The sequence below is a fragment of the Corvus hawaiiensis genome, chromosome 4 (genome assembly GCF_020740725.1).
Source record: "Corvus hawaiiensis isolate bCorHaw1 chromosome 4, bCorHaw1.pri.cur, whole genome shotgun sequence".
NCBI lineage: Eukaryota > Metazoa > Chordata > Aves > Passeriformes > Corvidae > Corvus > Corvus hawaiiensis.
The window spans coordinates 55,817,686-55,833,388 of NC_063216.1; the positions used below are offsets into that span (position 1 = coordinate 55,817,686).

A 15,703-nucleotide genomic window follows, 5' to 3' on the forward strand; every position below is an offset into this window, starting at 1 on the left:
CTTAAATTTCCCCTCTTTCAGTTTGTACCCATTACTCATTGTTCTGTCACTATAGCTCCTGACAAAAAGTTCCTCTCCAGCTTCCCTGTATACCCCCTTCAGATACTGGAAGGTTGCTATGAGATCTTCATGCAACCTTCTCTTCTCTAGGCTGAACATTCCCAACTCTCATCCTGTCTTCATAAGGAAGGCGCTCCAGTCTTCTTATCAACTTCGTAGCCCTCCTCTGGACTTGCTCCATGTCCTCCTTCTGTTGGGAGCACCAGGACTGTACCCAGTACTCCAGGTAGGATCTCACATGAGCAAAGGAGGAGAATCAATTCCCTTGACCTGCTGCCCAAACTGCATTTGGTGCAGCCCAGGGTATGGTTGGCTTTCTGGCCTGCGAGTGCACACTGCTGGCTCATGTTGAGTTTTTCATCAACCATCACCCCCCAAGTCTTTCTCCACAGGGCTGCTTTCAATCACCTCTCCGCCCAGCCTGCAGGTGTGTCTGGAATTACCCTGAACCAGATGTAGGACCTTGCACTTGCCCTTGTTGAACTTCATGAGATTCACATAGGACCATCTCTCAAGCCTATCCAGATCCCTCTGGATGGCATCCTTCCCCTCCAGCGTGTCGATGGCACTACACAGCTCGGTGTCATCAGCAACTTTGATGAGATCCCACTTTGATCAATCCCGCCGTCCAAGTCGCCGACAAAGATGAACAGCGTCGGTCCCAGTATCGACCCCTGAGGGGCACCACTCGTCACTAGTCTCCACGCAGACAATGAGCCGTTGACTACAACTCTTTGCCGGCGGCTACTGAGAAGAGAAACGCTACACCCAGGCAGCGCAGCCCTGAAAACCGACCCTTGGCTGCGGAGGGCATGACCCAGCCCGCCCCACACCAACACAGCGCTCCCCGGCCGGGCCCGTCTGGGCGGGGCCCCCGCGCCTCCCGGGCGTCCCTGAGGGCGGTGCCAAGTGCCGCGGAGGGGGCGTCACACCCCCCCCGCGCGGCTCTCGCCCATCGCTCCTTGGTACGGCCCTCTCGCATTTCCTTGCCGCTTCCCGCCCTCCAGCGCATGCGCGCTCCCCGCGCTCGCGGCCCGGCCCGGCCCCGCCGCCGGGCTGTGCGCCTGCGCGCCGGCCCGCACGTCAGCGGCGCGCGCCGGACGTGCCGGCGCCTCGCGGTGGGACTCGGCCGCCATGACCTCCGCGCTGGAGAACTACATCAACCGTATCCTCCGCCGGGACACGCGGCACTGGGCTGGTGGCACCGGCCTCCCCTCCTGAGCGGGGCCCTGAGGGTGGGCCTGGTCGTGGCAGCGCGGTTCTGGTGCTTGGGCCCGTTCTTGGTGGTGGTGTCGGTTTCTCCTTACAGGAGATTGGCTTGCAGGCCGGAGGTTACCCAGAGAATAGGGTCCCCTACAACACTCAGTGCTGCCGGGCTGAGCCTTGCCTTATCCGTGATGAGGAACGAGATTCGCGGTGGGCCTGCTCCCTTAAAGAGCTGTTAACATGTGTTTAGATACCAGCTTTACATCATTTGCTCAAAAACCGTGAGCTGGGGTTCTTGGAACGCTTTTGGTGCTAGTTTTTTTGTGCTCCTTGTAACCCATGGGCGTTTTCAGTTTTATTGACAAACAGTAAAATAATAACGCAGAATTAGTCAAGATTATGAATATATGACCATCGAATTGGCATATTCAGATCTTCAGAAAGAAAGGATGCATAATGCTGGCCTCGAGATCACCACTGCAAAGCTGTTTTCTAGGGACTTAAAGTGTTTATGAAATTGTTTCAATTTTGAGGCAGTTCAGTTAGTAATGGGAAGAGAAGTGAGCTCAAATCTTTATTCTCTTTTTAAGGATTTTCATGTTTGTGTGTGACTGTTCGTGGTTGGGTGAAGAGAAACTTTAAAGGAGATGTTAATGAAAAATACTGTATTGTCAAATGTTATTATCAACCATGCTGCTTTAAAAAAAAAAACAACAAAACGCTGTTAGGCTTTTTGGGCTCTTAATGACTCATAAAACCTGTATTACATATGAATGTTTCAGAAAATGTTAATGGTCCTATTTCAGATGTGACTAAATATTTCCTTAATGAAATATCAGGTACTGTTGCAGTGATTACTTCTGATGGAAGAATGATTGTGGTAAGACTTACATTTTCTAACATTTTATTTTCCCCCATAAAGACTTTCCATCGTGGCAATAAAGAAGCTCTGTCAGGGTAGTCTCACAAATTCACACTTTTAAATTACATAGTATAGAATAATTGCCATAAAGCTTAAAAAAAGAATTTTATAAGCACTTACTGGTTCTTGCATGTCAGCTTTTTCCATTGATAAATTTGTGTGTGCAGATGCTCTGGCCTTTTTGTCAGATGGCTTTTTTTGTGGGAATGCACAAAAAATGCATTCTTCTCCTGTTCAGTAATTTAGTTTCCATCTAAAATGTCCTCTTTGTTCTGTAAGCTCTTCAACTTTCATGCTAAAGCCATTTCTTCCCTATGGCTATAGAAGAACATCAGCTGGAGAATTGCTGGAGAATTGTTGTGGGCTTCTGTTTATACCTGAAAAACTGAGAATAGGCCAACTTAATATATTAGACTGTATAATATTTTTGGTTTTATTGCTTCTGTGTTTTGGGGGGTTTTTTCTTGCTTCGCTTCCCCTCATCTTTTATTGTTTTGTGTTTTGAGTGTAACTTAGTAGTATGATCATTGCAGGAGGATTGTATCTTTCTGTCTGTACTTAGCTTTGTGCAGCCTCCGGAAAGAGAAAACTGAAAAATACTTTGGCTTCACCAAATCTGCTTGGTTGAAGTCAGTCATAAAGATTTGAATGGAGTTGGTATAAATGACTCATTGTTAGATAATATAAATGGATATTACCTCTCTTCAAAGGGCTGTTTTATGCGAGCTTGAATTTCTTAATCAATTAGTGATGGTAACTTTTATGTTACCATTTTTCCAAACACATACTGAAGTAGCACAAAAGTTGTGTATTTTTAAAATTAATTTTTAAAAAGTAATTTAGTAAGCACAAGTTAATCTCCTTCAAAGAGATACCACTTAAAATTGCTTGTTAGGAATGATTTCGAGATTGTTGACCACAGGAATCCAAGTTTCCTGTTCTTTGTTTTATTTAATTTATTTAATTTCTGGAAACTTCCATACAAAAAGCCAGTGTAGAAATAGTAAAATTAGTTGTCTACAGGAACATCACTGATAAAATGGAAAATTTACTTCTTTTAATGCTAAAGCTTATTTATCCTTTTAGCATGAGCACGCAGTAATACATGTGTACTTTTCTTAAATTGATTATTGCTTTTAAACTTCCATGCTGGTTGTATTTAAGGCAAAGAATAAAACCTAAACAGAACATCTGTTCTCTGTACCTTAGTATTGCCACCATGTTTAGGATATCCTTGAGAGCAAAGATGAAAAATTTTAAGGATAATTGGAGTGCTTTTTTTTTTTTGTGTGTGTGGTTTTTTTTTTCAGGGAACGCTCAAAGGTTTTGATCAGACCATAAACTTGATTTTGGATGAAAGCCATGAAAGAGTGTTCAGTTCTTCACAAGGAGTTGAGCAAGTAGTGCTGGGCTTATACATTGTAAGAGGTGATAACGTGTAAGTATAGTATGTTCTTGCTTTAATCTTTTCATACAAATTTTGTGCGTGTGTGTATATATGTTTTTATTTTTTTGGTTTTTTTTAATCTGTATAAATCTTGATAGCCCCAGACACCTTGTATCTTTGTATCTGTGGGTAGCACTGAAAGTATTGTCAAAGCTGAGTCACCATCCCTGAAGGTATTAAAAAGATGTGTAGAAGTCGCACTTAGGGACATAGTTTAGTGGTGAACTTGGCAGTGTTAGGTTAATGGTTGGACTCGATCTTGCAGGTCTTTTCAAACCTAAATGACTATGATTCTGTATTAAATAGCAAACATCTACACTTCTTTTACAGAAGTGATTGCCTCATAATATTGAGATTGAGGATGATGTGAGGGCTGGAGCATCTCTCCTACAAGGACAGGCTGAGAGATGATGAAGGAAAAGATAGAATAATGACTAAAAAATGAGATAGAACTTGCGTGCTAGAAGTCAGCAATCTGCTATACAAAGTTGACTTTCAATAGCTTTGGTTTTTTTTGTTTGTTTTTTTTTTAGAGCAGATGTTCACAGAGAGCACTTTTTAATCTCGAAAATCCTGGAAGGTTCTGACTTGACAGTGTAGCAAGTGTTGAAGCCAGTGTAGTGACATGTCAAATATATGAGTTGATATTTGATGTAAAATTCCCTGACAAAATGAGGGTAAAAGCTCTTTGAGTGTAGAGAAAAGTACCTGGTGTGCCAAACCCTTGGGAGGGTTACAAGAGAAGTGGAAAGAAGGCCTGGTAAGTGGGCCAGCTGGGAAGATTACTTTTGCAGCAGCATTCTGAAACTGATGGCAAAAGTAAGATTGTCTTTTTATCTCATCTAAGAAAAAGTGTGTTGCAGTGACCAACACATGAGCCTGGATAGGAATTTTCATCCTCTAATTCTAATGGATACTTCTGTACAAGAAAATGCCAAGGCTTAAATTGATGTCTAGGTGCATTTATCTAATATCATTGAGAAAGTGGATCATTCTGAATGCTTTCATCACTTTTGACTTAAGCTTTTAAGGAAAAGTAATTTGACACATGTACAAAGGTGGGACTATGCATGCCATTCTACCAGTAGCTTTTCATTCAGACCGTAAAAATGTGTACAAAATGGCAAGTAACTGTTTACTACTTCACCGTTTCCTCATACAGTTGAAATGTATGATGAAAGACATCATCATACAGCCACATTACTCAAATATGTTCAAAATATGCTTCTGTGAAATATAATTTTTGTTTTTGCAATCTTAACAAACTCAAACATATTTATTATAAGTAGTAATTCTGTATTCATGCAACTCTTCGACATGTTGAAATTCAGCATCCTTATAGGAAGAAGTAAAAAGAACCAACAGATAAGTAACAGTAACTTCAAAATAGGGAGCTTTCATGAAATAGGGAAGCTGTTGAAAAATAAAAGGAAAGAAACAGTCATGGTACAAAGTACTTCCAGACATTCCACTGTGCATCACTAGAAGTTTTCATGGAATATGTAGCATGAATCAGAAGAAGTCGGTATAGTTCAACAGCAAGTAAGGGTTGTTAGAAGATAAAATACAGCTTCTGTTTTAGAACTGTGTGATTTGATTTCAACAAATAATAACCTGATCTTTTCTTTTTTTTTTTTGTTGCAGTGCTGTGATTGGTGAAATTGATGAAGAGACAGATTCAGCTCTTGACTTGGGGAATATTCGAGCGGAACCTTTAAACTCAGTTGTGCACTGAAAAGATGAAAATGCACAGGGACTTTGTAAATCTTTGGTTGTACAGACCTATTTAGCAATGTGGACAGTTTTTACAAATGGTGTTTAATTTGTTTAGTCACCAGTTTTTTATTATGAATATATTGTAGTTTTGCATGTAAATTAAAGTTTCTACATTTTGCTAAAGATACTTTCATTGAATTTCTTTTGGGATTTAATGCTGCATAATTTCACTGGGAAATGCAATCAAGTATCAGTGATGGTCCTGATACTGTGTATATGTACCTTGTTCTTAAAATAAGATCTCATTGCTAAAGGTAAACCAAAGTTTTTCATGTTAACCCAGGATTATTTGAAGGTAGATGTGTAACAGTCAGTTTATCCATCTCTAAATGCAGTTCTGGCTGTAAGTAGAAAACTGTTCTTTGTAATTGTTTGATTTTTTTTTTTTGTGTTTGTGTGTAGTGTAGAAAGGAAGAATGTTAAAAGGTTTCACAGTCAAATTGACTTATGCACATAATACTTTTTTTGTTGTTTGTCAGACCTTGTTGTTCAGTCACCAAGACTATACTGGAGGTGCAGGAGTTCGTAATGCCTTAATCCTTGCAGACAAATTGGAGAAACAGACTTCTGAGCAGGAACAAAAAACCCAAATGCAGGGATTTATCTGAAGCCCATTAAATTCCAGACCAACTCATTCTCTATCTTCACCTTTCAGCAGCTGTCGTGTTGCTCAAAATTTGGGTAAGATATACAGAAAGAGAATTATGTGTTTGTTAATGTGTAACCACTGTCTTAGAATGTAGCTTAGAAGACACAGAAGTACTTTAGGTAGGTAAATTATTTATTTTGAACTAAATTTGCCTTCATATTGAATATAAGGATCCCACATAACAATGATCACCTGTAGACCTCATATATCAGCTACAGCCAAGCGAAGTGGGACAGGCTCTGTGCAGTGTAGTGTGTTTGAGGCCACATCAGCGTGAAGAAGACTGTACTCCTGAACAAACCTGGTTTTGTTATTCTCCAGTGTCCTACAGGTCCAGTATTTTTCCCCTGTATATAAACATGCTGTCAAAACAAACAAAAAAGGAATTTTAATGTGCATATTTGGAGGTTTTATACTGATTTTAATATTAAATGGGATTTGGTACTTTTCATTGCAAGTTCACTATTTGGAAACCAAATACATTGAAGTGAAAGTAACTTGTTCTGCATAAAATGTGTCTCTCAATTCTTGTAGATTCCAGCTTGTTTTCTGAGATTGTTCTTGGTAATAGCATGTGTAGCCCAGCCAACCTTTTTTTGCCTTTATCCATCTTATGATCTAGTAATGTGTTGTTTTCTGTACACATTTCTGCAGGGAATTGCTGAGCAGACATTGAATAAGTCAAATTAGGGTTTTTCTGTGATTACCAAAAGTGAGTACTAAGTCTGGCTATAATTCATTATGTGAAAAGAATCAATCAGTTTCGTTAGCAGTTAACAAAAAAGTCTTTTTGCTACTGAAATGCTGATACTGGCACAAGAGAAAAGAAAGTATAGGAACTGAACTGTATTGATAAAGAAAAAATAAAGCAGCTTATTAAATTAGGTATTTTAGAGCTGAGCAAAAAATGCAGAGGCAAAGAGTGGAGTCAGGATGAGCAGATTTTTAATGCACTACTTAGTGTTGGATGTATTAGGTGAGTTATAGTTGAAATACATGGTTTGAATACTTTTAGAAGCACTGGAAAAACTATGGAAATGTGTTGTCTTATAGCTGAGAAATTATGTTTGGAGATTAGTCATGGAATGCTAATGCATATGGAGACCATCTACCTTAAACACATCATTTGCAATGCAGCTCCTTGGTCCTATGTTTGCATGAGGATTTAGAATACAAGCTGCTGATGCGAGTTGAAATTATTTTCTCTGACCTTGAAGTGCTGATCTCAGATGCAGAGCTGTGGAACAATGGCAATGAAGTTGATCAGTAAAATCAAGGGACTGACCAGGTGAGAATTCCAGTTGTTGAAGTTGGAAAACCATGATCTGGAAAATGATAGTTTTACAGAGTTAGGTGTTTAAAACACAGATTGCAAACCCTGTCTTTTTTTCCTTCAAGTGGGTGACCTCAGTTGTTGTATTTACTTTCTTGAGCCTGTGAACCTGTGGGTGTAGGGTGGTGAGGAGCTACAGCTTGAAGATGTGTCTGCATTTAGAGGCTGACCTAAACCTAGGGCATTCTCCAAGGGATTACTGAAAAAGATAAACTCCCTTTTAGAGACGGATCCTTATAAAAACTGACTGTGCAAAGCCCAGATGGGTTGATGATATGCAGTTGATTGTAAAATTGACCATTCTGCAGTGAGATAGGCAAAGGATGGCCAGCTCATGTCTGCTTGGGATTGTAGGCAGTAGCTCACCTCTGCCAACATGGAGCCTGCTCAGAAGCAAAGTTCTGTCTAAAACCTTAAAATTGACACTGTGGAGGTTGCTTACCTTCATGCTCAGCAGCAATGTAAAGCTTTTCACAGTTGTTACTTTTGGCTTATGCTCATGTTTTGTTTCAATTTCTGCTCCAACATTTCTTTTAATTTGATGTCACTGGCTTTGGTCTGGATTTGGCCAAAGCCTCTTCTGGATGTAATGGTGAAGGGATCAATTCCAGGACACCTAGTCAGAAGGGATTTCTTGAAATCAAATCTAGGACTTGATAATTCTTTAAAAAATTACAAGATGCAATTAAAGCTTTGTGAACTTTCAGGGACTCTAACCTGTAGTGGCTAACTAGGTTCTTGTAAGTATATGGTGCAGAGAAATCACTCAATAAAATGGTATTTCATGCATGAAGTTGAATTATAACCAGTCTGAAAGAGTATTTTCATTGAATCAAGCCTATAGCACAGTTCAAGCTAAAAATGGATCACCAGTGAGAGTAATTTATTTCATTGTTTTCATAAATGAAGAAAGATGGGAAAGATCAATGGTATTGAAACCACAAAGCAGACATAGAGTGATGACCTAGTATTAGTGATTCTGAAGAAGAGTGTTTGTTCCCAGAGGAAGAGTAGGGTGGAAGCTCAGCACATGGGAAGGCTTTGTGTGTCTTCACACTAGGGGAACCCACTCTGCAGTCAGTGTTGCAAGCACATGGAAGGTAGTAAACAGGTAAAACAGAGCAAATAAAGTAAAGCTGAATTTTTGAGAGGAAAATTTAACTCCTCAGATGCTGAAGAGGTATGAAGGAGGACAGGATGGAATGGGAAAAGAGCACCACAGATAATAGTCCTATGTTGAGCAGGGGTGGTACCAGCTGGCTGGGGTGAAGGTTCTCCTGTTTACCAGTGATTGCAAAGATGTAGCAAAGCAAATTTCTCCTAGGAGATGAGTAGTGTTGCCTGCAAAAAGCCTTTGCTTTATTCTTGCTGGAGAGAAAAGTACTCTAAACCAAAAAAGAGTAACTTTTCAGAACTGAAGGTGCTCCCAATGAATTCTAACTGTTGGTGCCTTATGACTGTCAGCTAGTTCCATGGGGTACATGAAGAGCCCTGCTGAGATAGGAAAAAGGTATTCATGGAAACTGTCTTCCTGCAATGAGCCTAGATTAAAGATTCAGTAAATAACACGTATTCAATAAATCCAATGAGTCCTTGCAGAGTAATAAACCAACTATACAAAAATGAGAAGGGCGGGGAAAGGTGATGCTAAGGGCAAGAGGAAGTAATGCTGAATTGGAGGTAATTGTCATATTCCATTAAGTTTCCTGCATTGTCATAGGTTGGTCACTTCCTCCTTTTGTTTGTTTAATAAAAATCTTGGAGTGAAAGGACAGCTCTTGACTAGTGGTGGAAAAGGATTCCTCCAGTGAAATGAATGAGCTGGTTTATAAAGAGATTAAGTCAATTAATTTGGTGTGCATGAGGAAACGCAGAAGCTACCTTCTGTGGTCCAAGGGCAATTTCTGTAACTGCAATCCATGTTAAGTGCCTCCGTGTCCCTTTCACATAGTTACAATCAAAGTGTTTCAAATATTGCATGGCCTACAAGTGGGTTACTGCCTGTACTGGACTGAAGGAACATAGATATGGTTTTGAGGATGTAATCCAACAGTGGAGAATTTCTGTACAACTTGAACTTTGCTATCAGCTATAGCTGGTTGTCCTTAGCCCTGGAGGTAGTGTTTATTCTTCAATGCGTTTCATAAGTAAACATCTGAGATACACATCAAACACTCTGTGCTAGAACTGAAGATAAAGTGCAGGTTGATGGTATGATACATTTATCTCATGGCCATTGCCATACTAATTTCATAGCAAATATACCAGATCTGTGTGCCTGAGTAGGTGTTATGTACCCATGGCAACATAATTCCACCTCTTAGCCTCTGCTGCATGCTGCTGCACTCTGCTAAGAATTTTATTCTGCAGATTAATACAGAAATTATCTTTAAATACCAGGGTTGTGTTCTCCGTGCATTGGTGTGACAGGATTTAATTTATTTCACAGTTAACATGACAACTACTAGGTCATGAGCTGTTGCTCCTTTAGGAGTTAAATTACAGTGACCACAAAGGGACTTCTCAAGAAGGAGAAGCCTCAGTTGAAGAGTCTTGGAAACTATGAATGTGAGTTATACCAGTGAAAACACCAAGATAATCTGTGTTGGCTAGTTATATTTGGTCTCTGGTATATTTTTGGCACCTGTGTATGCTACTCTACTAATTTTTACTAATGGATTCTTATTTCTGCTTTCCAACTGGGAGAACTGCAGTTTATTGATAAGAATAATGAAAATAAATTGGTGGATTAAGTGGAAGTTGCAGTAGCCAGAAAATCTGTGTCATATCAATTAGTTTTAGCTTCTCTGTTGCTTAAATAATAACTTCAAGTATCAGGTATTCATGGACAAATAACTATGAAACCCAGATGTGCCAGAAGGTCAAGATTCTTGACGTAAGGGAGGGAAAACTTGTACCAGACGTAAGTTAAAAATATATGACAGAAGATAGTAAAGAGCCAGGTATTTGTTCTGGAAATCCTGTTCCTGATCTCCTCTCTCAGTGTGCTATATTTTGTTTTAGGGTCCTTTTCAGGGGCCTTTTTTTTTTTTTTTTCATAGTAATGGCAGAAATGCTGATATTTCTTACATCAGCAGCATTTCCCTGAAGAAAATAAAAGCTCCATTGACACAGGTAAAAATCAAAGCTGAAATCACAATAGCATTCAGACTTTTGCCAAAACCTGCTTGCTAGTCCTAAAAGCAGGACTTATCTACTCGGTAATATGTTCCTTCCTGGAGCCTTACAGCACGTTCCAGGAGCTCTGGAACTTGCTTGGAACAATGTGCTGCTGCCGTTTAGCCTTACACCAGTAACAGTGCTGCTGGATGCCAAAAAATTTCACTCAATGCTCAACTTCTTTCCTGCTACTTACACTTTTAGATTAAAGGCTTTCATTACTTTAGTGAGCACAAGCACATGTGCATGTACTGCTTTTGTCTGCTAAAACCTTTTTAATGGCTTTCCTGACATCTTGTTGTTTTATACTCTAGGTTTATTTTATCTTTAGTGTCGAATCCAGCAGTGATGATTACAGTGCTCTGCACAGAAGCAGGAGTGGAAATTATTTGGGTGGAGAAAATGAAGAAGCTGGATCTAAAGTACTCTTATGCATAAAAAATGAAAGTAACTAGGATGGAAACCTGTTGAATGTGAACAAAGTTGGGTTTTACAGCAGTGGTCACTGTAGTGAAATTCTCTTAAACACAGATACAGTTCTTGTATCTGTGTAAATCATTCATCTTACAAGAAATACTGAGAAATTGTGAGAAAACATTTTCTACTCAGAAATATTTATTAATGATTAATGGCACTGGAATTTTGTATGGAAGCCTCCTATCCTAAAATGTTACATTTAATTATGGTTATTGCCTTGTATTTTTGTGGTTAAATTTTTGGGAATTCTCACTTGTTTGTGATGCAGATGGAAACCTGTATGCACATAAATGCTGCCATGTTTCTGCAAACTGACCAGAGCTGCTGGTGGTGTATGGCTGGGATCAGCAGCATTCACACTGATGAACATGTGTGTGATGTAGAGTCCTTGGATACAGGGGACAGGTTGTCAAAATTGTATTCAAAGCAGCATGCATGCAAAAGACAGGAGAAAACATGGAGCAATAAACATTATAGCTATCTGTAACTGTTTCAAATTTGGTTTGTAGGGATGCCATGATGATTTTTTTTGCCTTTTCTTTTTCTTTCTTTTTACCTTTTTACAACTTCTGTATTCTTAGTGCTTTTTGCCTACATTCTTGGACTTGTTTGTTCAGCTAGGAGACTCAGCATTTTAGAAGCTTCATAGTTAGGGATCAGAATGCCCCAGACACCAAGGTCCTGTCCAGAACACATTTTGTAAACTCAGATAGAACTATGCAGGGGAAGGTTCCTTGTGGAAGGGGGCTCACTCGAGCCTCTCACTGGGGAATTTTTGATAGATCTGCTAATTAGTAAAACCTGTAATGTTATACCAGGTCTTTTCGGGGGTGTGCATTGCAGTGTGCATTGAGGTGCATTCCACCTGGATGTAGTGCACCTAAGGATCCTTAAAATCAATACCAAAGTAAAATCCCTTTTCTAACCATGTTTGACTCTTGATTTTAAGACCAGGAAAAGGCATCAGTAGCACTTCCAATTAATAAAACCATTTCTTGCCAACTGCCACATAAATTTCACCTCATCTGTACCATTTCATGTACAGGAGTTCTGTTTTGCACTGAGTTACAGGACTGAACAGAAGCCAAGGCAGGAAGTGATTATGGCTAAGGAGCTGATTGAAAATGTGTGATGCTGTGGAGGAAATATCACACAATAGAACCTCAGTTAGTTTGGAAACAGATTTAGAAACCAGCACATTAGGATGTAAACAGTCAATAGGACTGAGGCAAGCCTTTCCCCTAACAATCAGATCATTAGCAGTAGGAGCGTGCAGAATGATTTCCATGATTAAACTGCAAGTGCAAAATCCGTGAATGTGTGTGCTCATCAATGCTGAACGGAAGCAGCCTTCTTGCTTTTTGCCATGTTTCTTTCTACGGGTTGTCCTAACTCATCCTGGATACAAGAGTCAGGCGTAAGCACAGCTTAAATCTAGGAAGTGCAAATGGTCAAGGACTTTGAAAAGACAAGGTTAGGATTATTCTGTGTAACTATAATGTAGGATCACTGCCTGGATTTGCACTTCTGATTTTCAAGACAGCTTCCCTGAAAAGTCATTGGCTCACATTAAATTAAAATTGTCAGAATCTGAGTGGATGCAGTCTCTGATAAGAAATGGAACAGAGCAGTTGTTATAATTTAAGTGATGATCATTATGTGGGTGAAGGGGACAGCTTCCTGATTTGTCTAGAGACTAGTTTAACTTCTTGCATCTTTTATAGTATCTATCAAGTAATTTTGAGTTTTATGCTGTAACTTCTATTTCACCATTTTATGGAAGTCCAGCCAATGCAGAAAGCAGTAAGAAAGACAAACATTGATATGTTTGTGTGTATCCATTTTATTTGTGGATAAGACATATACAATGCTTTACAACCACACTGCATGTGTCAATAGTTTTGAGTTTGATTCTAATTATGCTTTTTCTGAGTTTCAACAGCAAAGTGCAGATGTCAGCAGAATGGCCATTAGCTAAAAGGGAATTACCAGGCTACTCTACTGTTAATGCCCCTCTTTAACACACAGGTGTGCCCGAGCAATGCCCTCCATCATCTTGGGCCTTTAAGCAGCTGAGCATTAGTTATGAAAGTACTGAAGTTTCCATGCTGTCTGCCATGGGCCACCTGAGCCTTAGTAACTTAATGAAGCGAGAAACTTCTACGATGACAAAGCTTCTACTACAGGATCCAAAAAGGCCTAATCAGTGAAGATAATCTAAACATAGAGAAGTACAGGTGAGTTACAAAAGCCAGTGAGTAATCTCTTTTCCGTGCACTTCTGGTACATATTTTTATCTGTTTGTTCCTGACTTCATGCCCAGAACATCAACGCATCTTGTCTTCTATGTTCAAAATGAAAGTTGGTTTTTCTCACAGTGACTTAGGTCCAGATGGCAAAATGAAGCTGCAGGATTTTGTTTAGAAATAAGGTTGGAAAGCAATACAGTCATTTAGGAGAGGAGATTAAATTCAGCCCATGCTTAAAGTAACTGCTTCTTTGCCCAAAAAACTATGCGTAAAAATTAAACCCTCACCTCCAAATACGTTGTTTTCATAATGGAAGAAGGCTTGGCTCCATTGTGGATACCAAGAAATTAAACAGGTTTTAAGACCCAGCTTCTTCAAAATATTGGTACATTCCCAGGCTACAGCCCTGCAACTCATGAAAATTAGAGGACAGCATAAAACGATTTGAGTAAATACAAAGGCATTTTGTTGATTAGGTTGGTTGAAGAGTTGTATGGAAAAGGGAGCTGAAATGTGCCCATGTCATTCAGAATTTCATGGTAAATAATTTCTGCTGTGGCTACCTAGCTGCTGTGAAAGGACTGTTAGCTTTGTACTGTGTTACTTTTGCCTTGATGTGCTAAAACTATGTAAGCATGATTCCATTTCATGAAAAGCCATTCCAGAGGAGCATTTGAGTTGGATGGTAACTGTCTATCCATTCTTGCAAATTGGAATGGAGTTGTATGCACAGGATTTTGGTAATACAACTGGAGATAAAAGGTGACTTTTCTGTAAGGCTGCGACAGTAGGCACTTCAGTGGCAAGAAGGGGACTGACAGCAGTCTTCACATAGGCCTCACAAGTGTTTATAAATGTGAAAGAGGCATGTTTTGTTTACAAAGATGCCTAGAGCTCCATTTTACATAGAGGTGCTGCTATAGATGTCTGGTAATAGGCCTCTGAGGTGGGAGCAGATTTTTTACTCTGTTTCTACAGTTAAAAAGAAATTAAGAGAAGATGAAAACTGAAAATTGTCCTTGTCACTTGCAATACACAGCTGTACTCATAATACTTCACATGGTCCAAATTATCTTAAATAAAGCATGGACTGTGCTCCCTGCTTGTGTAGGTCACTTTGTGCCTATAGCAGTGATTAAGTAAAAGTAATGATTAATGATTAATAACTCATCATAGGCAAGAAGTAGTAGAATAGTCAGCTGTTACAGTAACTTCAGCTGAAGTACTGCTTAGGCTTAGGGGAGTTTCAGGGTAAAGAGTAACCCTGTGTATTGTCACGCAGCATGGTAGCAGCACCACTTTCAGGGTGTTGTTTTCAACAAACACCAAGAATCAGCCATCCACTTTTGAGAACAGGTTTTCCACTGCTGGACAAGAAAACAAACAAATCATCTTTCAAGTTAATGAACTGACTGGACTTTCTCTTATTGATATGCTAGATGTTAACACTGGCTTTCAGGGAAAAGGGAACTTGCAGCTTGTTTGGTTTTATTAACAGGTGGTTTATCTCTATATCCAGGTAAGGGTGGTGAGATGTGCCTCTAAGGTAAAGAGAAGACGAAAACAGTTCATCCGTATGCTGACAGGATACCAGAGTTAAATTCTCTCTGCAAAACATTAATGAGGCAGTTGGAACTGCAGAGGTCAGTGAATTATAAGCAGATCTTGGATATTTCAGAGGCCAAGGTTCACTGAGTGGGTATGTGAGGGTTCTGGTAGCACTACTCAAACAGCCTTTAATCAATTGTTCAAGCCACTATTCTGCTAATAAATAACAATGAAAAACTAACTATGTTTTGTGGCCACAATTCAGTGCAACATTTTAAAGACTCAAAAACCCAGACAACTTCTTATATCATTTATTGTGAGGAAAAAGCAACTGGTATAATGAGATTTCCTGAAAAAGATTATATATTCTGTACAACTGAATTATGAAATCTAGTAATTGTCTGCTACTGACCTGAAAGGGTTTCTAAAATACCTTAGCAAGGAAATTAAGAAACACAGTTGCTGTCACTTTGGAAAACAATCAGGAAGTTCCAAAAATTAAATGTGACTGCTACAGTGTAAGCCAAAGCAAGCCTTGCTAAAGTAGAGACACGTGCACCGCTCTCCCTCTGTCCACTGAATTACTCACATAATCATAGAAGCATGGCATTACTTTCCCCTTTACAAACCTGTGCCAACTCCTCGCCATCACATTTTTGTCCCTAACATCTTCAAAAATGGCATTCCAGGAGAATGTACTCCATCACCTACCCAGGCAGTGAGATGAGGCTGACTGGCCAGCTCCTCTGTCTTGCCCTTCTTGAAGACCAGGCAGGTATTTCCTATCTTCCAGGCCCAGCAGCCTCCCCTGACTGCCTTAGCCCCTCTGAGGTCACCAAGTGTCCTCACTGGGACA

The 15,703-nt window shown here is 39.7% G+C and overlaps 1 protein-coding gene across 1 annotated transcript; it reads left to right on the forward strand.

Annotated features, from left to right (window-relative positions):
- Nucleotides 1–1,128: 1,128 nt before the first annotated feature.
- On the forward strand, nt 1,129–6,557 carry LSM8 (LSM8 homolog, U6 small nuclear RNA associated). Its single transcript, XM_048302065.1, has 4 exons — nt 1,129–1,225; nt 2,106–2,146; nt 3,499–3,626; nt 5,280–6,557. Exons 1-4 carry the CDS (start codon nt 1,195–1,197, stop codon nt 5,368–5,370), a joined length of 291 nt encoding a protein of 96 aa, XP_048158022.1. The 5' UTR covers nt 1,129–1,194; the 3' UTR covers nt 5,371–6,557.
- Nucleotides 6,558–15,703: the final 9,146 nt, after the last annotated feature.

Excerpts from the sequence above, each read along its gene's own strand:
- LSM8 (XM_048302065.1), top strand. The coding sequence starts at position 1,195 with ATGACCTCCGCGCTGGAGAACTACATCAACC. Across the intron at positions 1,226-2,105 it reads GCTGGAGAACTACATCAACC|GTACTGTTGCAGTGATTACT; the intron begins GTATCCTCCGCC and ends ATGAAATATCAG. Across the intron at positions 3,627-5,279 it reads ATTGTAAGAGGTGATAACGT|TGCTGTGATTGGTGAAATTG; the intron begins GTAAGTATAGTA and ends TTTTTGTTGCAG.